The sequence below is a fragment of the Lissotriton helveticus genome, chromosome 4_1 (genome assembly GCF_964261635.1).
Source record: "Lissotriton helveticus chromosome 4_1, aLisHel1.1, whole genome shotgun sequence".
Classification (NCBI taxonomy): Eukaryota; Metazoa; Chordata; class Amphibia; order Caudata; family Salamandridae; genus Lissotriton; species Lissotriton helveticus.
In genome coordinates this window covers 1,253,583,177-1,253,607,124 of record NC_136063.1, presented here as the reverse complement: position 1 = coordinate 1,253,607,124, position 23,948 = coordinate 1,253,583,177, and the positions used below count along the sequence as shown (strand labels likewise).

The following is a 23,948-nucleotide window of genomic DNA, read 5'->3' as shown; positions in this document are numbered from 1 at the left end:
GTTTTGAAAATGAAGATGGCAATGTTGAAAATGTTGATGACTAAGAGGTGGGTGAAACATCTGCTTTACATCTCAGTAGCAATTTACAAGGAGAACAACCATCAGGAATGAGACATGAACCCCATGGACATATAAGATCCCCAATATGTCCCAGCACAAAAGATAATTAGAATCATTACTTCTCCAAGAAGACACTTTATGCGAAGCAGATTGTTGTGAAATTGCACAGCAATATAAGGCCAAGGTCAGAGATGTCTCTTAATTTTGGAGCAGAATTACAAGCTGCTTGAGCATTTCAAAACATTGAGAAATCGATGCAGCAATTACAAAAACAGTAACTGAGGGAATTGTATTCTTTAAGGACAAAATTAAGGGACATTGACAAAGCCATAATATCTACTTTCATACACTTTCCTGAGTCACATGAGGCTATATGTACTGAAATCAGTGCATTAACAGTGGACGAATCCACACTGTGGAATAATTAATAATGATAGATGTGATGGCCAATGTCAGCATTAACAGTTAACTAACAGACTGCAAGGTATAGTGGAGAGTTTACTAAAGACCTAGAAAAAAATATTAATGTGCCTAATGAAATGGAAAATACTCATGCAAGAAGTGTTGAGGGAGGTGTACTTGAAGAAAGTGACGAGGCATCAATCCACAACAGTGTGTGGGTGCAAGAGCAGGGTACTAAAAAACACAGTTCTAGACAAACCCCAGATGTACATGCAATTAATACACCAATATCCAGTGACAGAGTTACGGAATTGAAGGGGAAACGTGCAAAGCAGTAAAGCTATTACTGTTGTATTACCTATCTGTTTATTTTATACACTGTCAACTAAAAAAATCTGTACGAGATTTATTTAATTTTAATTTGCAAAATGTTACTTTAAAGGAAACCATAACTTTGTTCTTCAATGGCTTGTTAAAAAAGCAGAGATAAATATTGTTCAGAATTTAAAAATGATATTTTGTTGAAGGCTAAAAATCGCAATAATAAACAAATTACTTAACAAGTAGTTCTCTGTGATTTGTGTACTAAGATTCCTTTCATCAATTGCTCTGTTGACATCTACATCTTGATGTTGTGCACAAGGGGAAGGTATTTCTTCATCATCACTATTGTCCTCTAACATCTGTATAGGAAGGCCTCTTTATGTTTCAACATTTTGCAACATAGAACATGCAACGATTTTAGAAGAAACGTCTGGTGCATACTGCAATGCTCTCCCACTCTTATGTAGGCATTTAAAGCGTGCTTTTAGGAGTTCAAATGTCCTTTCTATAATGGACCTGGGGCATATTATCAAGGACAGGCGATACACTATCGCCGCTTTTATCGGCAGGAACACATCTAACATGGGCTTCGATCGGAATTCATAGAGCATATTATCAAGGCCATTATCGCCGCTTTATCGGCAGTTTCCTGCCGATAAAAGCGGCGATAATGTATCGCCTGCCCTTGATAATATGCCCCCTGGTCTGTTGGTGTGCTATATCATATCTACGCTGCCTGGCTGAATGAGGATGTGGGAAGAGTGTCATAATCCATAGGTGAAGAAAATATGTACTGTCACCTAAATGTACATTAAACATTATAAGAAACACTGAACATATGTTAGAAATTATGAGGGTGTATAGATGCAAAATTATACTGTACTGCTTACCCAAAAGAAAACTATCTCAAAGCTATCCTGTAGCCAAACGAGTGCACAGACCCAATGGGAGAATAATTAGGAATCATGGGTACTGCCTGGATAACGTGTTTCATTGTCAGTTATTACACACTCATTAGTACGCACAACCTGCATATTTAAGGAGTGGTAATTTTGTATATTTTGGTATAAACATTTTGAAAATGTTGACATAGCAAAAATGCAAAGCGATAAACATTTTGTTTGTAGCATTAAAATAAGAAATGCTTATAATTTTTTTTATTATTTTTTTTTTTTGGTTAAAAACTTTTATTAAGCAATCATATAAAAAGTACAAGGATGGACCTACAACCACACGGGCTGGCCGCTAAGTCACATAGCACGACACATGAAGTAAACAATCATTCCCGAGGCCAGGCCGAATCATAGAATGAAATTGCTCCAGACATAAGACAGGATACAACAATTTTCTATATTAAACATGAAAATCACAAACACAAAAACCAGGCGAGTGCAGCAATCAAGTCAGCCCGGATGGCAGAGGGGAAGGTCACTAAGCAGGAGAACAAAAATAAATCAATGAGACTTCGGTAAGGCCGTGAGGGGGGGGGGGAGCAGGGAGGACAGGAAAATCCTAGAGCAGAATGAAAAATTTCAGGAACGTCAGCCTAAGGAGACAAGGTAACATCGGAGGTGGCAACCAAGGGAGGGGTACAGATTTCTCCACGATATGTATTCCATTGACCCCAGATTTTCGTCCACGCCCCGGGTCTGCCCCTAGCCACATAGACTGTCTTCTCTCGGAACATTGACCAGTCCATGTTATCTTCCCACACCGAAACTTCAGGAGGTCGGGATGCGCCCCAGAGCTGCGCAATGTCACGCTTCGCGACCATGTAACCCAAGGTCGCCCATCTAGTCTGGGCCACAGAGTAATCGGAAGGTTCCCACACGTTCAGCAGGCATCGGCGGGCCTCAGGCCGCAGGGCAACACCAGTCACTACAGTCATTACCGCAAGCACATCCACCCAGTAGGCTGCCACCACAGGACACTCCCAGAGTATGTGCATAAAGGTAGCGCTCATCCCGCAGCCACGCTTACACAAGCCATCCGGGGAAAAACCCATTACAACCAGACGCGGACCAGTGACATACACCCGGTGGAGAATCTTAAGTTGCACCAAACGAAGACGGGCGGGAATGGCGACCTCCTTCGGAGAGGAAAGTGCCGACTGCCAATCCTCGTCATCTAATTCCAATCCATCACCGACCCACATCTCCCTGAGGCGGACCAACAAATCAGCGCGATTGTGAATCAGTTTCTTGTAGATGAGGGAGATAGTGCTGTCGGGCAAGTGCCCATCTAGTATACGATCTTCAAGGGGGGAGGACTCGGGCAGGGCCACATCAGGAGTCAGAACCGAAGCCAGGGCATGCCGGACCTGCAGATACCGGAAAAACTCTCTATCATTCAAGTCGTATTCCGCCCTAAGGGCCTGGAATGACTTCACACGACCATTCACACAAACATCACCCACCTTACAAATCCCAATCATATCCCAGCGTTCAAAGCCCTTAGTAGACCAGAGACACCCCAAACGTTCAGAAGCATAAAGCGGAGTCGCCAGCGTCAGTCGATTCTCCCATCCCAAACTCACATTCGCAGCGCGCCACACGTTGACTGCAGCCCTGGACGGGCCCGCAAGATGGCGCCTGGCCGATCTAGAATATAGCGCTCTATTAAAATCCCCTCCCGGCAACTGGAACCTGTCCATCTCAAAGGCCGGATCGCGACCCGGCGAGTACATAGCGTGGTTAATGGCCGATAGCTGGGCAGCCCAGTAATACCTCTTGATGTCGGGGAGCGCCATGCCCCCGTCGTACCAAGGGATAGTAAGTTTCGCAAGGGCGATACGTGGACGCCCGTCCCAAATCAGTTGTCTTTGCAGACTCTCGATTTCTCTGAAATAAGTAGCGGGAATGTCGTCAAAGGAATTCTGAAGTGCGTAGAGGAACCGCGGCAAGGACATCATTTTAAAAAGAGCTGCCCTACCCAGAGGAGATAGGGGTAGCTTACGCCAACGGGCCACATCCAGTCACAATCGAAGAAGCGGGGGGAGGAGATTACGCTCAAACCGGAGGGAGGGGTCCAGAGTAATAAAAATCCCCAAATACTTGAAGCCAGATTGGACCACCTGAATAGGAAATCTGGCCGGCAAAGGGGGCAAAACACCCGAAAGAACATACACACAGGACTTAGCCCAATTAATAACAAGGCCCGAGTTAGCACCGAACGAAGTAAGAACATCAAATAAGACATTCAAAGATTTACGCGGGGATGTAAGATATAGAAGAATGTCGTCCGCGTAAAGAGAGACGCGGTCCTCAAAGTCTGGTGACCAACGGATCCCTTTGAGTGAAGGTTCCCACCGAAGCCACGCAGCTAACGGTTCCAAGGCCAGCGCGAAAAGCAATGGAGACAAGGGGCAACCCTGACGGATCCCTCTACCAAGGCAGAAGTGGACAGAAACTCTACCGTTCACCACTACTTGCGCTAAGGGTTCAACATATAACAACTTCACCCATCCAATAAATTCAGGTCCAAAACCAAATTTTTCGAGAGCTGCCCAGAGATAGGGCCACTCGACCGTGTCAAAAGCCATCGAGGCATCCAACGAGGCCAAAATGGCCGGCTCCGTCAGAAGCCCCGTCCTCGCAACAGCACCGTGGAGACGACGTAGGTTAAGAGCCGTGTTGCGATGTGGGATAAATCCGGACTGATCCGGATGAACCAAGCCACCAATAACCGTCAGTAGGCGGGTCGCCAGGAGTTTAGCCAGGACTTTAGGCTCAACATTTAACAGGGAAATGGGCCTGTAAGACGAACAAAGGTCCCGCGGTTTCCCGTCCTTGGGAATTACGACTATCGTAGCCAGACGCTGGTCATACGGGAGAATACCCCGTTCCCGGGACTCCAAAAACATGGCACGAAGATAGGGCGCTACCCTGTCAGGGCGTAGCTTGTACAGCTCAATTGGCAACCCATTCGGGCCCAAGGCCTTGCCCGAACGGAGCGAACGAATGGCAGTCGCTATTTCATCCGTAGTAAAAGGGGACTCCAACGAGACACGGTCCAGATCGGAAACACTGGGCAAAGCTATATCGCGCAACAAAAGGCGAGAGTCAGCCACATCCCGTCCAGACACAGGGGTATAAACCACACGAAAATACTCCGCAAAACATTCAACTATTCCCACCGGGTCTGTCACTTCGAAACCATTCGACGACTGAATCACAGGCACCACACGATTCGCTCTCTCTTTCTTATCCAACCATGCCAATAATTTACTCGCTTTGTCCCCCACATCATACAGACGACCCTGCTGTTCCCGGAACATCAGCCTAGCCGCATCCGTGACCAAGGACTTATAAGCAAATTGTTTCAGACCCAGGGCGTGGAGTTTATCAGAGGTGACCTCCGACTCTAAGTCGGCCTCCCTCTCCGCAATCTCAATCTCAAGGTCCACCACCTCCCGATTCCTAGCCTTCTTGGAGTCAGCAATAAGGGAAAGGGCTTGCCCACGAATCACTGTCTTAAAGGCCTCCCACAGAAGAAGAAACGGACCCCTCGTTATCCAAAAAATAGGCATCTAAAGACTTAGTCAAAAGGTTGCGGGTCGCAGGGGAGGCAATATACCAGGGGTTAATAGGAGCCACTCGGCCTGCCGCTTCCACCCCAAACTCAAAACAAAGCCAGAGCGGAGAATGATCGGAGATGCCCCGGGGGAGGTGTCTGATCTCACGCACCGCCGGCGTCTGCGCCGCGGGCATAAGGAAATAATCCAGTCTAGACAGACTCCCATGGGCCCCCGAATGGAAGGTGTATTGTAGCTGGGTAGGATGCAGAAGCCTCCAGCAATCCACCAAACCAAACGTGTCCAAAAACCCACCCAGCCACTGTTGGGCTGAAGGAGTATCCCTAGGGGGGTAGCGATCTTGTAGACCGGAGAACACAGAATTAAAATCGCCTGCAAGAAAGAGAGTACTATCAGGGAGGTTCAACAACACACGGCCCAAATCGGAAAAGGTAGAAGTCTGTAGGCCGGGGGGCACATAGACAGCAAACAAGGAGAGGGTACGACCCTCATAGCGACCCACGAGGACAGCATAACGCCCCCGATCATCAAGGATCACATCATCAATAGCTAGGGGGAGGGAAGCCCGAACAAGGATACCCACCCCCCTGGAACCCGTGGTAAACCCTGAATGTGCGGCAAGGCGATATCCCCACCTATTCATCGCACGACAAGTATTGCCCACCAAATGAGTTTCCTGCAAAAAAACAATATCTGGAGATAAACGGCGTAGACATTTTAACACCACACTCCGCTTAATGCAATCTCCCAGACCGTTAACATTCCACGAAACAATCCTCAACCCGCTACCCACCCCACCCCCATCCCACACAGCAACGCCGAAACCCCTCTGCAATGAGCATGACATAAAAAACATCAGAAGCAAGATTGATTCGCCTTGAAAACATAACACAAAAACATCGAACATCCCAACCACCCACCCCCCAACAATCAAGAAAACACCCCCCACCCTGCACCCTTGCAAAATGCAAATAGCCACCCCAACATGCAGTGTGCCTGTCGCCCAAGAACCCCCATTCTACAAAAAGAACCCCGGAGGAGGAAAGGCTCTGGCCCACCCGCCACCCCGAGTAAGACAAATAATGAGGAGAACACACAAACAGTAGAGGCACTGAGGCATAAAATCCCTGAAGAGTTTACTCAATACGAGGGCCCAGGCGTAGGCGGATTGTTCAGCTCTCCACACCACCCTCAGCACCACCCGGGTGGGCGGTGGACTCAGTCTCAGGAGGTCGGTCAGGCAGGGAGTCCAACCAGTCATTCACAGAGTCAGGCCGATCAAAGAAGAAGGTGCGATCGTTGTACTCGACGCGCAGCCTGGTCGGAAAAAGCATGGCGTAGCGTAACCCCAGGTCTCGGAGACGTTTCTTGACACCACGGAAGCCCATACGTTGTCTCTGGACCTGTTGAGAAAAGTCCGGATAAAAGTTAACCGTGGCGTTCTCAAAGGCCACCGAGCCCTTCACACGTGATGCTTGCAGGATAGCGTCCCGATCCCTATAATGGAAGAGTTTCGCAACAATAGGCCTCGGCGGGGCACCCGGCTTACCCTTGCCCCCCGGAACACGATGGGCACGCTCCACTGCGAAAAATTTAGTCAGACCAGACGGAGAGAGGTGATTCTGGATCAAGTCCTCAACAAGGAGATCAACAGAATGAGGTTCTGGATTCTCCGGAACTCCGACCACGCGCACATTACAGCGACGTGCCCTGTTCTCAAAGTCCTCCAAGCGCCGGGTCATGAAGTCGTTCACCCTACGAAGGTTGCCGATCTCCGTCTGTATCTCCGAAACGTCTTCCATGAGGCTGGATGACTTGAGATCCAATGACTTCACCTTCTCATTGGTTTTCGACAGGTCAGCTCGAATCAAGTTCACATCAATGGCCACGGTGTCGATTTTGTTGGCCAGAGCTTCATATTGTTGGCCTATCGTCTCCTTCATGGCAGAAATGGCGCCCATGATGTCCTGCAAGGACGGCTCCGTTGACGTGTCCACAGTGTGGTCAGCAGTACTTGATCCGGGCAGGGCGGATCCGGGGGACCCCTTGGAATGGGTGTAGCGGTCCATAACGTTAGACTGGACCGGGCCCCCACGCAGGGGCGTCTTGGTCTTCCGAGTCTCTCGGTCCCCTCTGCCAGCCATATTAGAACTGCGTCACCGGAAGATTAACCAGGCTCGATGGAATGGCCACAGAAAAGTAGGGCCTCGGGACCAAAGAACCGCAGCTAGGGTACCACTAGTAGGAGGGCCCACAGATAGGAGAATAAACCAGCCAAAGGCCCGATAATCGTTCCGTGCCCCGAGTCCAGCCCAAGCCCGGCTCTTCTGCCAGATGTCTCAGTCTGAGGCAGAAACGAAACCGAAACCTAAGAGGGGGACCCACAAGTCGAATCCCCCTGCCGCTGTTGTTCAACTTCAAGACGCCCGCAGAGCCTCACCCAGTCCCGGGCGTACCTCGAGGGCGGAGCCCGAAAGTTCGAATCACCGTAACTCCGGCACCCCGGGTCCAAATCAAATTTCAAAAAGTCCAGGGCAATCAGCCCAGCGTCCTCTACACAAATCCTTGTAAAAAGTCAGGATAAGTTTAGGATATCATGCCGGGAGTGGCGGGGGTCCGGAGAGCGCTGTGCTCACGCGGCCATCTCGGATGCCCGCCAAGCTCCTCCCATGCTTATAATTTTTAACTTTGAGCATACAGATACAACATTTTAGCAGTCGCATACGAATTTGCGAGTAACAAAAATGTTTTGAACGTAAAGCCCTAAGAGCTGTATACCCAATTTCAAATGTCTTCATTCAATCCGCTCAATGCTTGGTTAAGATCAGAATATTAAGTTATCTTTAATGGAGTATGTTATCCATGGAGGACATATAAATGTAGTTTGTTAGAGACTTCGGTAACATGTTTGCAATACAATATTAAAGAAGCAGCTTTCCGCAAAAACATTTCACAGAGCAACAGATTACCTTAGATCCATGCTTCACCACAACAGCTTGAATTTTCCCTGCTTTATAAAATGGAATCTACACAAACAAGAAAATAAAAATCTTTACTACTCAGATGCTAAAGCAAAAGCAGAACTAGAACTAGGAAAACAGAGGAGTATTTTTACATTTTTATAATGTCAACACTGAATAACATGCAAATTAAATCGTCTCTGAAATCAGGAAAGAAAGATTAGTAACCTGTAAAAGTTATTATGTTTTTTAGCAGTGGTATTCTCATCAGTTTCATAACTCCTAATTTACAATGTACACTTTAAAATGTTTTTCTTCTCACTTTTGAAAATAAAAACAACATTAAAACGTTTCAACAGAACGCAAAAGTGACTTCTCCTACAAATGTTACTTCAAGTTGAGGCCACTTTGACTCCAGCCACATGGGCCATTTTAATTGTGCAGTGACACATTAATAGCAAACGGGTTAATGATTTTTCTGAAATTACTCATTACAAACCAGGCAGCTGATTCAAGAACTTTTCAGTGAAAGAGAAAGTCTGCTATAATGCATACCTAAAATCCTTACTTTTGAACTGGATACAAACAAAGTAATCCCTCCACCAGCAATTTCTGGTCCCAGTACCTAAGGTAGCTCCCGTTATTAGCACCACCAGCTCTAAACATTAATAAGCTGGGCTGTCTCGCCTGACTCACTCTGGGAATATTTAGCCTGGAAGGAGAAACCAATAGAGGGAAAATATTAGGAGAAGAGATGAGAAGACCTCCTAGGCTTGCGAGAAGAGACCCTGTGCTCCTAAAAAAATGGAGAGACCTGCTGAGCCCAGGGGGGAGAAAGTCATTGCTAAAATGAGGGTAAAATGACCTAATTGTGGAGGACAAAGGCTACTAAGATCCATAATGTGTTATTTGCCAGAGGTACCTTTCAAACCCATGCTGCTTTGCAATCTGGCATTCATAGTCTTGTGTTTACAACAAGAAAAATAAATAGCAAAAGTTCTAGCACCAGAATCCAAAGAACAATAGGGACTGGGTGGGCAAGTACACATGGCAAGGGACAAACGGAGCTCTCTGATCATCAGATCTTTATCCAGTGGTGTCTTTTGAGCTCAGGTTGTTTTGTAGTCTGGTAGTCATGGTCCTGTAGCAGGGACACACAACCAAGAGTTCCATAACAGCGGGTGTTGTGAACAAAAGAGCTTACGTTGGCTAGCCTTGCTGACCTCATTTGTGAGACCACTTGCAATTTCTGTCTGATGACGAGATGACCCTCGAATCTCCGTAAAAATCAAAGATAGCTTGTTAAACAAAGAACTTACACACCACAAAATGTATATCAGCCCAGAGGTCACAATAAAAACATAGACATTTCCTTAAGGCAGCGAGGGACCTGACCATGGTCAGATTTATGTACAATGCATGACGTCTTAAAGAAGATCTCATCTGATAGGTAGGCAATGTAGGGATCTGAGAAATTTAGTTCTAGCGATACCCAAAAACCCGGGACATGTATCGGGTCTAGAGATTCATCAGTCCAACAAGTACTGACTTGCACCCACCTGGGTGATCCACTATTGAACTACAAGTACCAGAGTCCCGAGGGGCGATCCGGAGGAGGGGATAGCGGTGTGCGCTCCATTGCGGTGGTTTCTATTAATTGGCTCCCTTGAGCTTTGAGCCGACGGGCTCCTGGATGCTGCCCTGTGTGCCGGTTCGGGAATCTCGGCCATTGATGGTTGTTTGGCGTCCTTCTCCTCCACCCCTAACCATTTCTCTACTGATGAGGGAAGTTATCCCGAAACCCGAGCCATGTCTCGGGTGATACCCAAAAACCCGGGACATGTATCGGGTCTAGAGATTCATCAGTCCAACAAGTACCGACTTGCACCCACCTGGGTGATCCACTATTTAACTACAAGTACCAGAGTCCCGAGGGGCGATCCGGAGGAGGGGCTAGCGGTGTGCGCTCCATTGCGGTGGTTTCTATTAATTGGCTCCCTTGAGCTTTGAGCCGACGGGCTCCTGGATGCTGCCCTGCGTGCCGGTTCGGGCATCGAGGCCATTGACGGTTCTTTGGCGGCCTTCTCCTCCACCCCTAACCATTTCTCTACTGATGAGGGAAGTTATCCCGAAACCCGAGCCATGTCTCGGGCGATACCCAAAAACCCGGGACATGTATCGGGTCTAGAGATTCATCAGTCCAACAAGTACCGACTTGCACCCACCTGGGTGATCCACTATTGAACTACAAGTACCAGAGTCCCGAGGGGCGATCCGGAGGAGGGGCTAGCGGTGTGCGCTCCATTGCGGTGGTTTCTATTAATTGGCTCCCTTGAGCTTTGAGCCGACGGGCTCCTGGATGCTGCCCTGCGTGCCGGTTCGGGCATCGAGGCCATTGACGGTTGTTTGGCGGCCTTCTCCTCCACCCCTAACCATTTCTCTACTGATGAGGGAAGTTATCCCGAAACCCGAGCCATGTCTCGGGCGATACCCAAAAACCCGGGACATGTATCGGGTCTAGAGATTCATCAGTCCAACAAGTACCGACTTGCACCCACCTGGGTGATCCACTATTGAACTACAAGTACCAGAGTCCCGAGGGGCGATCCGGAGGAGGGGCTAGCGGTGTGCGCTCCATTGCGGTGGTTTCTATTAATTGGCTCCCTTGAGCTTTGAGCCGACGGGCTCCTGGATGCTGCCCTGCGTGCCGGTTCGGGCATCGAGGCCATTGACGGTTGTTTGGCGTCCTTCTCCTCCACCCCTAACCATTTCTCTACTGATGAGGGAAGTTATCCCGAAACCCGAGCCATGTCTCGGGCGATACCCAAAAACCCGGGACATGTATCGGGTCTAGAGATTCATCAGTCCAACAAGTACCGACTTGCACCCACCTGGGTGATCCACTATTGAACTACAAGTACCAGAGTCCCGACGGGCGATCCGGAGGAGGGGCTAGCGGTGTGCGCTCCATTGCGGTGGTTTCTATTAATTGGCTCCCTTGAGCTTTGAGCCGACGGGCTCCTGGATGCTGCCCTGCGTGCCGGTTCGGGCATCGAGGCCATTGACGGTTGTTTGGCGGCCTTCTCCTCCACCCCTAACCATTTCTCTACTGATAAGGGAAGTTATCCCGAAACCCGAGCCATGTCTCGGGCGATACCCAAAAACCCGGGACATGTATCGGGTCTAGAGATTCATCAGTCCAACAAGTACCGACTTGCACCCACCTGGGTGATCCACTATTGAACTACAAGTACCAGAGTCCCGAGGGGCGATCCGGAGGAGGGGCTAGCGGTGTGCGCTCCATTGCGGTGGTTTCTAGTAATTGGCTCCCTTGAGCTTTGAGCCGACGGGCTCCTGGATGCTGCCCTGCGTGCCGGTTCGGGCATCGAGGCCATTGATGGTTGTTTGGCGGCCTTCTCCTCCACCCCTAACCATTTCTCTACTGATGAGGGAAGTTATCCCGAAACCCGAGCCATGTCTCGGGCGATACCAAAAAACCCGGGACATGTATCGGGTCTAGAGATTCATCAGTCCAACAAGTACCGACTTGCACCCACCTGGGTGATCCACTATTGAACTACAAGTACCAGAGTCCCGAGGGGCGATCCGGAGGAGGGGCTAGCGGTGTGCGCTCCATTGCGGTGGTTTCTATTAATTGGCTCCCTTGAGCTTTGAGCCGACGGGCTCCTGGATGCTGCCCTGCGTGCCGGTTCGGGCATCGAGGCCATTGACGGTTGTTTGGCGGCCTTCTCCTCCACCCCTAACCATTTCTCTACTGATGAGGGAAGTTAACCCGAAACCCGAGCCATGTCTCGGGCGATACCCAAAAACCCGGGACATGTATCGGGTCTAGAGATTCATCAGTCCAACAAGTACCGACTTGCACCCACCTGGGTGATCCACTATTGAACTACAAGTACCAGAGTCCCGAGGGGCGATCCGGAGGAGGGGCTAGCGGTGTGCGCTCCATTGCGGTGGTTTCTATTAATTGGCTCCCTTGAGCTTTGAGCCGACGGGCTCCTGGATGCTGCACTGCGTGCCGGTTCGGGCATCGAGGCCATTGACGGTTGTTTGGCGGCCTTCTCCTCCACCCCTAACCATTTCTCTACTGATGAGGGAAGTTATCCCGAAACCCGAGCCATGTCTCGGGCGATACCCAAAAACCCGGGACATGTATCGGGTCTAGAGATTCATCAGTCCAACAAGTACCGACTTGCACCCACCTGGGTGATCCACTATTGAACTACAAGTACCAGAGTCCCGAGGGGCGATCCGGAGGAGGGGCTAGCGGTGTGCGCTCCATTGCGGTGGTTTCTATTAATTGGCTCCCTTGAGCTTTGAGCCGACGGCTCCTGGATGCTGCCCTGCGTGCCGGTTCGGGCATCGAGGCCATTGACGGTTGTTTGGCGGCCTTCTCCTCCACCCCTAACCATTTCTCTACTGATGAGGGAAGTTATCCTGAAACCCGAGCCATGTCTCGGGCGATACCCAAAAACCCGGGACATGTATCGGGTCTAGAGATTCATCAGTCCAACAAGTACCGACTTGCACCCACCTGGGTGATCCACTATTGAACTACAAGTACCAGAGTCCCGACGGGCGATCCGGAGGAGGGGCTAGCGGTGTGCGCTCCATTGCGGTGGTTTCTATTAATTGGCTCCCTTGAGCTTTGAGCCGACGGGCTCCTGGATGCTGCCCTGCGTGCCGGTTCGGGCATCGAGGCCATTGACGGTTGTTTGGCGGCCTTCTCCTCCACCCCTAACCATTTCTCTACTGATAAGGGAAGTTATCCCGAAACCCGAGCCATGTCTCGGGCGATACCCAAAAACCCGGGACATGTATCGGGTCTAGAGATTCATCAGTCCAACAAGTACCGACTTGCACCCACCTGGGTGATCCACTATTGAACTACAAGTACCAGAGTCCCGAGGGGCGATCCGGAGGAGGGGCTAGCGGTGTGCGCTCCATTGCGGTGGTTTCTATTAATTGGCTCCCCAGAGCTTTGAGCCGACGGGCTCCTGGATGCTGCCCTGCGTGCCGGTTCGGGCATCGAGGCCATTGATGGTTGTTTGGCGGCCTTCTCCTCCACCCCTAACCATTTCTCTACTGATGAGGGAAGTTATCCCGAAACCCGAGCCATGTCTCGGGCGATACCCAAAAACCCGGGACATGTATCGGGTCTAGAGATTCATCAGTCCAACAAGTACCGACTTGCACCCACCTGGGTGATCCACTATTGAACTACAAGTACCAGAGTCCCGAGGGGCGATCCGGAGGAGGGGCTAGCGGTGTGCGCTCCATTGCGGTGGTTTCTATTAATTGGCTCCCTTGAGCTTTGAGCCGACGGGCTCCTGGATGCTGCCCTGCGTGCCGGTTCGGGCATCGAGGCCATTGACGGTTGTTTGGCGGCCTTCTCCTCCACCCCTAACCATTTCTCTACTGATGAGGGAAGTTATCCCGAAACCCGAGCCATGTCTCGGGCGATACCCAAAAACCCGGGACATGTATCGGGTCTAGAGATTCATCAGTCCAACAAGTACCGACTTGCACCCACCTGGGTGATCCACTATTGAACTACAAGTACCAGAGTCCCGAGGGGCGATCCGGAGGAGGGGCTAGCGGTGTGCGCTCCATTGCGGTGGTTTCTATTAATTGGCTCCCTTGAGCTTTGAGCCGACGGGCTCCTGGATGCTGCCCTGCGTGCCGGTTCGGGCATCGAGGCCATTGACGGTTGTTTGGCGGCCTTCTCCTCCACCCCTAACCATTTCTCTACTGATGAGGGAAGTTATCCCGAAAGCCGAGCCATGTCTCGGGCGATACCCAAAAACCCGGAACATGTATCGGGTCTAGAGATTCATCAGTCCAACAAGTACCGACTTGCACCCACCTGGGTGATCCACTATTGAACTACAAGTACCAGAGTCCCGAGGGGCGATCCGGAGGAGGGGATAGCGGTGTGCGCTCCATTGCGGTGGTTTCTATTAATTGGCTCCCTTGAGCTTTGAGCCGACGGGCTCCTGGATGCTGCCCTGCGTGCCGGTTCGGGCATCGAGGCCATTGACGGTTGTTTGGCGGCCTTCTCCTGCACCCCTAACCATTTCTCTACTGATGAGGGAAGTTATCCCGAAACCCGAGCCATGTCTCGGGCGATACCCAAAAACCCGGGACATGTATCGGGTCTAGAGATTCATCAGTCCAACAAGTACCGACTTGCACCCACCTGGGTGATCCACTATTGAACTACAAGTACCAGAGTCCCGAGGGGCGATCCGGAGGAGGGGCTAGCGGTGTGCGCTCCATTGCGGTGGTTTCTATTAATTGGCTCCCTTGAGCTTTGAGCCGACGGGCTCCTGGATGCTGCCCTGCGTGCCGGTTCGGGCATCGAGGCCATTGACGGTTGTTTGGCGGCCTTCTCCTCCACCCCTAACCATTTCTCTACTGATGAGGGAAGTTATCCCGAAACCCGAGCCATGTCTCGGGCGATACCCAAAAACCCGGGACATGTATCGGGTCTAGAGATTCATCAGTCCAACAAGTACCGACTTGCACCCACCTGGGTGATCCACTATTGAACTACAAGTACCAGAGTCCCGAGGGGCGATCCGGAGGAGGGGCTAGCGGTGTGCGCTCCATTGCGGTGGTTTCTATTAATTGGCTCCCTTGAGCTTTGAGCCGACGGGCTCCTGGATGCTGCCCTGCGTGCCGGTTCGGGCATCGAGGCCATTGACGGTTGTTTGGCGGCCTTCTCCTCCACCCCTAACCATTTCTCTACTGATGAGGGAAGTTATCCCGAAACCCGAGCCATGTCTCGGGCGATACCCAAAAACCCGGGACATGTATCGGGTCTAGAGATTCATCAGTCCAACAAGTACCGACTTGCACCCACCTGGGTGATCCACTATTGAACTACAAGTACCAGAGTCCCGAGGGGCGATCCGGAGGAGGGGCTAGCGGTGTGCGCTCCATTGCGGTGGTTTCTAGTTCTAGCATGGTGTCACACCTAACTAGTCTGACATCCTCACTGAAGTGAAAAAAATAATTTTATGATTTTGCCTGTGTAGAGCAATATTTCTATGAACTTTAAATCTTTTGTGTTCTCTATGTAACAAACTGTACACAGTTGATCCACCAGAAGAGTTTTTTTTCTTTAACCAGACATCACTCACTACTCTACCCATACTGGGCCCTTTACAATTAGTCAACTAGCATCACTGCACTATACTACAGTGCCGATGGGCTTCTGAAGGATCTTTCTCTAGCAATAGTGAGGGGTGGGAATTAGGGTATCCAAAACCACGCTGGCCACCCAATGATGACCATTAATTGGCAGCCAATTCATACATTTGAAGTGAAATTCAAATACACCATTCTCAATACCATGCTATAGAAATCAAATACTGCGATGGCAGCTCAGTTTAAAGGGAGAACATTGGGACTTAATAACAGACTCGGGCAAATTTAGATAATTTGGTTATTGTATTAGTGATCACAAATATATACATATAAGTATTCTTTAGAGAATTTCAGTCAGGAATCTTACAACAAATGGTATAAAACCACACATTTAGTCCAAGTTTCTAATCCAGAAGAGGATGGTTCTCAAAGTTACAGATTCCTAACAACATTAAGAGGAAGAAGGACGGTTTGTTTCTTCTTAACAGTATTCAAAAAGTTCTAAACTAAAGCAAAAGGCATCAGAGTCAACATCTACTTATGACGAGTCCATAGACATAGGTTAAATAGTAAAATGGGGTAAATCTGGTTGTAAACCAGCCAGTCCAAGATGGTTTCAGCAGATAGGATCATTAGCAAAGGGCAAAAATATAGGCTTAACATAAGGTTGTCAACAAAGAAAGATTCAATCAGTCTGCTAAGAGCAGCATCAGTAAAGTAAGGCCAGAGGGGCGTGGCTTGGGAGCCGATGGCGGAGGAAGCGTGAGCCTGCAGCTCCGCGCTAGCCCCGCCGATTATCCTGATCAGGGGTCCGCTATGGCCCCCCAAATTGGCCCCCGGTGTAGGGGAACGGCGAAGGTGCTTGCCCCGGTGGTCTGTGGAGGCTGGGCGCCCCCCTGGGCGCGCTGGGAGCCCTGCTGCGGCCCCCGGCTCGAGAGGGGCTGCGAGACAAAATGGCGGCGACCACGGAGCGTCGGCGCTCTGCGGATCCCTATCTGACACGCCTGGGAGTCCGGGAGTGAGACCCGTCTGCTGCGGAGGTAGGGGACAGCTGTGGAGCGGAACCCCTCGGCAGCCCGGACGATTTCAGCGGCAGCGCGGTGGCGGCCCGCGGCCGCTTCTCTCTTTGAGCGGATCCTGGAGGCGGGGTCGGTTGGCCGGCAGTGCCTCTGGGCTGAGCCTGGCACCGGACCGGAGTTTCACCTCCTGCTGGAAGCGGGAACCCAAGTGGCGGCCGGACTGCGGGTGAAAGCTGAGTGAGGTGGGGGTACGGGAGTGGTGCGGAGGATCGTGAGCGCCTCCCGCCCCCTCCTCCATTGGGTTCCTTTCTGTTCCCCCCTTGGTGGCAGCCCTCTGGGGGCTGCGGATGGCAGTGCGGCCCGACCGAGCACTGGGAGACTCACCCGGGACCAGGCGGGCGCTGGAGTACATTGGGGCACAAGTGGCGGAGGGACTGCCCTGCTGCCTGTGTTGAGGTGGCGGCGCTGCAGGAGTTGGCACAGAGCGGACCCCCGCCCTATAAGGCGCGTTGATTGGACACTTGCTGGCCTCCCTGCAGTGGGCTGCGACTGAGGAGTGGAGGAGGGTCGCGACCGTCCCGGCGGGGGGGGGGCCTTCTTTCTTCCCCCCCTCTCTCCAAAGGTGGCACAAAATGATTACGGGAGTGAGTTGGAGACACTGGGGCTGCTGGTGGGATTTGATTGATGTGGGCACCTGGCGCCCGACCTGCTGCAACGTGGGCGGAACCCTTGCAGGGGGCCCTGCACTGAGGGCGAGTTCTCCTTCCCCGCCTCGACGGACTCGTTGCTTCACGGGTGGATTGCCTCTTGCTCCGCAGCGAACGGCTTTAGCAGGAGGCACTCTGTGCATGGCTGAGTGGCGCAGTGCAGGAACAGCGAGGATTGCTAATAGCTGGACCGTTTGGGGACCCTGTAACTCTTGGACTTCCCAGGGTGGAGTCGATTCGCTGTAGTGGCCCTACCGGGCCTGACCCTACCTGATTTCGGGAATTACTGCTGCGGGGACTGGGTGCATATCTACGGTGCTTGGCAGTCCCTTACCCCTCCATAGGGGTGTGCGCAATAGACTATCCCGGGCCCTGAGGAGGGAGCCCGCCTCCTGGACTGTCCTGAGCCGGCAGCCCTTGAACATGGGGAAACCCCGAGGAAGGCGGGGGGGGGACCTCCTTGGACGGCGCGGAGCTGGATGTGGTGCGGGGACCGCGGGACCCGGACACCGTCCCTCCTGGATCGCTCCCGCAACACCAGGTGGACCAGATTCTACAGGCTATAACGGACACTAGAACGGCCCTTCAACAAGATATCGCGCAGGTGGCGACGGGCCTGGGGCTCTTGAGGGCTGATCATGCTAAAATATCGGACAGGGTGCGACAAACGGAACTTACACTGAAGGATGTGGGGCCTGCACAGCCTAAGTTGGACGCCCAGATGGTGGATGTTATGGCCCGGTTGCAGACCTTGGAGAAGAGAGCGGACGATGCGGAAGGCCGCAATAGGAGGAATAATGTCCGAGTAGTGGGCTTGCCGGAACGGATTGAGGGGACTGATATGGTGGCCTATCTAGAGCGCTGGTTCCGGGAGGTGGTCGCGCCAGAAGTCCTGTCGCAGTTCTATACACTGGAAAGGGCTCATAGGGTGCCGGTGCGCCTGCCGGATCCGGCACGCCCGCCTCGACCGGTGGTGGCACGTCTTCTTCACTACAGAGACAGGGATCTGCTCCTCCAAAAGGCCAGGACATCTGGCCCCTATACTCTGGACAATAGCAACGTCACACTGTTTCCGAATTACTCGCTTGAGGTGCAGCGAGCTAGGGCCTCCTTTTTGGCGTTCAAGAGGGCACTACACGACGAAGGCTTGCAATATTCTCTGATGTTCCCGGCTCGACTGCGGATAGCCCTGTATGGCAAAAGACACTTTTGCAATACTCCTGAGGAAGCCTGGTCCTGGCTGGAGGCGTATAAGGCTGGCAAGGGTGAGGCTGGGTTACCATCGCGGCGACCGGCGCTGGAGCAACGACTTCGCAGATCCCACCGTAACCGGAGACAACGCTCGGTGCCTGGGGGGCCTTCACTGTCCCAGACGGAAGCGGAGCGACTGGCAGCGCTACAGGCGGTGGCGGCAATTGCTGGAGCGGAGGCGTCCTGCCCGGGGCTGGCTGCAGGGTCTGAAGAGGAGGTTGATGGGACTGAAACGGAGCTGTCGGAGTCTGGCAGCCAGATCCTTCCTAAGGTGACACCGGGCACGGCAGATGACATGGTGGACGCTCCATGAAGATGGGGTAGTTCCAAGACTCTGGACCTTCTATGGTGGTAGCTATTGATTTGTACTTCCTGGAATGTTGGGGGGTGGACAGCTGGGGTCTGGGGTGCCCGGGGCTCTGGGGGGGCTCGGGGGAGCCTGGCCACCAGTGGAACTGCTAATCATTGATAGGGGAGCAATGCCGCTTTCACCGCTGGGGGCTTGGTTGCTGCTGAGGGGCTGGAGCTGGAGGACTTGGTTGACTGTTGTTGTTTGTTAGGCTCTAACCCACCCCCGCCGGATGGTCCACAGTTAGTACGCCTTGACATTTTGTGGGGGCATTTGTTGGGATCAGTTTGGATGGGATTCACTATGTTAGTGCCTGTTCTGGGGAGGGTGGGATGTGTTTGGGGGGGAGTAGGGGAGTTGGGGATGTGGGGAGTATTAGTTTGGGGATGGTACTCACCGGCGTGTCTTGGAGTGAACAGCGATTCATTGTGCTTTTACATATTGACTATGGGGCCATTACCTGATGTTGCCTGTATGGCTTGGAATGTGAGGGGCTTACACTCGATGCAGCGTCGACACAAGGTCCACTCCTACTTGGTACGCAGGGGCGCGCAGATATTATTCCTGCAGGAGACGCATCTGATTAGGGCTGAAGGGATGGCGCTGCAGCGTAGATGGCGAGGGCAGCTTTATTATACTACCTATTCGGCCTTTGCGAGGGGAGCGCTGATTTGGATTAGGGCCGGGGTTCCTTTCCAGATGACTGAACAAATGGTTGATCCTGAGGGCCGCTATGTGGTGGTTGCAGGACGCCTACACGGGTGGGACGTGACCCTCTGCAGTATTTATGCCCCCAATGTGGAGCAATAACAAAAATACAATGTCTCAACAGGAGTATTTTGTAAATGGACAAATCAAAAGTGAAATAATCACATAGCACCGGGAGAGAAAAACAAGGGAGACCAAAGGATAATTCAGGGTTGTTATTTTGAGAGCACACGAACAAATAAATTGCAGTAACCAAAAAACAACCAATTGTGTACTGGCAAAGTGAGAGTGACGCAGTGTCACAGGTGATTATATAACAACGTAAGGCGGCGCAGGATAGACAAATAACATATAGTGGTCAAATTACAGTATTTACAATTATATACAGAGATTATATTTATTATTTGCAAGTTGACCAGAAAGGAAAAGCCGCAAATGGCGATGCAGGGTCGACAGCGTTTCAACCTTTATGACTTAAGGTCATCATCAGGACAATGGTTACATAGATGGAGCCCTGTGCTCTTTCAAATAGGTAGGCTGATTCCAGGACTGGAATCTAAGGACACGTCTTCAAAGTGAATCGGGGCCAAGAACTAATCAATGGGAAGCTTGCTTCCGACACACATCAAAGGAATTAGAGAGTCAAGCTCGATAGCTGACTAAAGTAGGTTCGTGACCAGGGGGACTGTTTCGCAGCAAGGCTATGGAGTGCCAACTCAATAGGCTTCAAATCGAGGAGAGATCCCATATAACTTGGAAATCCTTCTGCGCCAAAGCGGGATCCGGTACCAAACAGCTTAACGGGTCCGACGAGTGAAACGTCTCAGGCCAGAGACGTTTCACTCGTCGGACCCGTTAAGCTGTTTGTTTGAAGCCTATTGTCACAGCGCCACACATATGAACATAGGGCGGGTTGAACAAGATGGCATTAGTGATGCAATGCTGGGGGGATGGAGGGTGGCGGGGGAGGGAGTGCGGACTGAAGATGATATGATTGTATTGTTGGTATATGATAAAATGCAAATAAAAATGTTGAAAAAAAAAAAAGACATATTTAGACCACAGACACATAAATCAATAATCACCTTGCCAACTAGGCAATAGTCATTACATAGGTCATAAATCACTTGGCCATAAGGCAATTGCTATAATAACGCATATTAGGCCACCCTCAGGTTGTTCACAATGTAACTGCCAACTAAGCCAACATAACATCACTTCCAGTGCACTGTTGTTTATAGCATGAATCACAATGGTCTATGTACTAATGGCAGGGGAGGAAAATGCCAGAACCATCTAGTTGTTTTTAGCACCTTGGTACTAACAACCCCAAGCACACCGACCCAGTGTGCAGACGCTGAGGGGGGATAATTGGGCTGCCGGCCCGTGTTTCACATCCAAGGCGGGTAAGGCAAAACAATGTCCCCCAACGTGGGCTATGGAGCCAGGGCTCGCACCTCACATTAAATACGACTAAGGAAAAATAATGCCCCCAACAAGTTATCATATAGCAGCTGCCCATGTTCATGCAACGCAGCTGTGAACTCTGGCAGGGTCTTAATCCCCCCCAAAGTTCTGCGACCTCCAATGAGCTTCCTTCCCGCTCTGCGGCTGTGATGACAAAAGAGCAACATGCCCCCCAACGGTGCTCCAAACAGGACGGAGACACTCACATGGCTCTCCTTCAGTGCGGTGGACCCAGCATGGCCCCATGAGATTCCTCTCCTTCGCTGGGGGGTGATGAAGGCATGTCTATCCGGTGTGGTTGGGGCTGCGAGACCTCTGCAGCTTTAGGGGGCGTGGCCAGGCAGTTCTGGGGATTCCGAGCTGACGTGTTGGAAGCTTAGCAATGCTCGGGGATCTCCTTGCGCTGGTTCTGCTTATGAGTGGCGGCGCCTGTAATTGGAGATCTCTCCCAACTTTGACTAGGAACACAGCGGGTGTGGGCTCAACCCAGAGTTGAAACAGCAAGCTAAGCACCCACAAAAGGTTGGACTAGCAAGGGAAGCACAATGGAACTTCTTCTCAAGAAAGCGCACAGGAGCATTTCCAGCGAATAAAGCACAGGGAGGCTTTTCAGCAAAGAAAAGCCCCCAGGTAATTCTTAGAAAAGTAAAAGCACAATGGAACTTCCAGTAAGCACAAGAAGATCCAGCACAGTAAAAGCACAAGGAAGACTTTTAAATCCCCGGGTCTTCCAAAACAGGAGGCAAGCACACAGAAGCCCTTGGAGCTTTACTTCCCAAGAAGGATACCATAGCAGGGCAAAAAGAGTTAGTCCTTTTCCTCCACAAGACAGAATCAGCAACTGCAGTCCAACCCACCCCTCACTCAGAAAAGGCAGCACTCCTCACACAGACCTTCCGCTCTTCTTCTTCTCTTGTTCCCTAAAGTAATCTAAGGTCCTGGGGTGTTAGGTGCAATACTTATACCCCATTTTGTTATTGTTCCCTTTGCTGTCAGGGTCTCTGAACGTGGTCCAAACCAGTTCTGTCCTCCCTGGTGCAGCATGACCACAGGGGGGCGGAGACAGCATTGTGAAAAGGAGACACAGCCTATTCAGGTGCAAGCGTAACTATTCCCACCACTCTAAATGCAGACCAGGTTTATTCAGCCTTTACCAAAAGGTCAGTTTCTGAGTTCAGAGACCCTAATCTCCAATTTTTTATCTTGTCCCCTTGGAAAATTATATTTGCAAAATGTTACAAAGCAACTCCCATGTTAGCCTATGGGATAGATAGACTTTTAATAGAGAGAAACACAGTATTTCACTATCAGGACATGTCACACACACCAGTACATGTCCTATCTTTCACATACACTGCACCCTGCCCATGGGGATACCTTGAGCCTACCTTAGGGATGCCTTACATGTAAAGAAAGGGAAGGTTTGGGCTTGGGAGATCGGTGAACTTGCCATGGTAACATGGCGGTTTACAGCTGCGCGTGCAGACATTGCAGTGGCAGGTTTGAGACACATTTAAAGGGCTACTCATGTGGGTGGCTCAACCAGTGCTGCACACCCACTAGTAGCATTTGATTTACAGGCCCTGGCACACACCATGCACTTTACTAGGGACTAACCAGTAAATCAAATATGCCAGTCATGCATAACCAATCATATCACAATTTATACAGAGAGCATATTCACTTTAGAACTGATCAGCAGTGATAAAGCTCCCAAAGTCCTATAGCCAACGGAAACAGGTTCAGAAAATAGGAGGCAAAAAGTTTGGGGATAAGCCTGTCAAAAGGGCCAGGTCTAACACACACCCTTATATCTGTCTCTGCACTGAACACCTACTTCCCTCAAGGTGATGAAACCAACTTTCAAGAGAGGTAAGTGGATGTGGACAGGTGGAGAAGATAATCTAAAACTGTTCCACAAATGGCTGAATGCGAGAACACCGGACACACAGTTTAGCATAGCCCACTCAGAGAACAAGATATCTTTTTTGGATGTGGAAGTTTTCCCATCTGCAGGCAAATTAGCTACATCATTGTTTGTCAAACCAACGGACAGCAATAAAGCCCTCCTGTTCTCGAGCAATCATCCGAGGAGCCTAAAAGAAAATCTTCCTTACGGCCAATTTTTGCGTGTGCGCAGAAATTGTACATCTAATGAGGACTACAAGTTTCATGCCAACAATTTGGTGTCCAAGTTGTGTAAACGTGGATATCCAAGAAAATTGGAGCGAAAGTGTATGAAACGGGCGAGATGGACCCCAAGAGAAACCTTACTTGAGCGACGAAACAAACCTCAGTTAAAGCGCCAAGTATGTGTAACAACTTACTGTCCAAATGCCAACAAACTAAAAAAGATCATTGGACAAAACTGGCACTTGGTAAAAAATTTGGATGAAAGCCTGAATCAGCCACCCCTTTTTGCATTCAAAAAGGAAACTAGTTCCGCCAATTATGTGGTGAGAGCAGCAACCACAAAAGAAAAACAGCCTTCGTTACGACAAATGATGGGTTTAACCCCGATCGTAGGGCACCACAAATGTGGTACATGCCTATGTTGCGACACTACCACAGAAGGGGCGCTATTTCAACACAATGGCATATCGTGGAAACACGATACGTTCCGCAACTGTAAATCTAAGTTCGTCGTTTATGGGATCGTATGCCCTTGTGGACTCCTATATATTGGGAAGACCAATCAAGAGGCTCGCCAGAGAATTTCCCAACATAAATCAAGGATCAAAAATAAAGTGGAAACTGCGCCATTAGTCAATCACTGGAATAGACTGAAACATCAAATCAGTGATTTGAAATGGACCATTATTTCCAAAGTCGAAAAAGATCCACGTGGTGGGGATTGGGACTCCAAACTATCCAAAAGGGAGGCACTCCTCATTGTCAAATTTGATACGGCCGCTACAGGTCTCAATGAACTGTCTGAAATCTACAAATTATAAGCCATTCTGGTTTTGACCTTTTCTACATGCGGATCCTTCC

The 23,948-nt window shown here is 50.6% G+C and overlaps 1 protein-coding gene across 9 annotated transcripts in view; it reads right to left on the bottom strand.

The window, feature by feature from the left end:
• Positions 1 to 23,948, bottom strand: part of C4_1H18orf63 (chromosome 4_1 C18orf63 homolog) — a 1,754,940-nt gene that overhangs the window by 1,451,001 nt on the left and 279,991 nt on the right. For all 9 annotated transcript variants that reach the window (XM_078687809.1, XM_078687806.1, XM_078687816.1 and 6 more), the window contains one exon: positions 8,290 to 8,346. In XM_078687809.1, the coding sequence (XP_078543935.1) occupies positions 8,290 to 8,346 (57 nt within the window). The remainder of the gene's footprint in view (positions 1 to 8,289; positions 8,347 to 23,948) is intronic.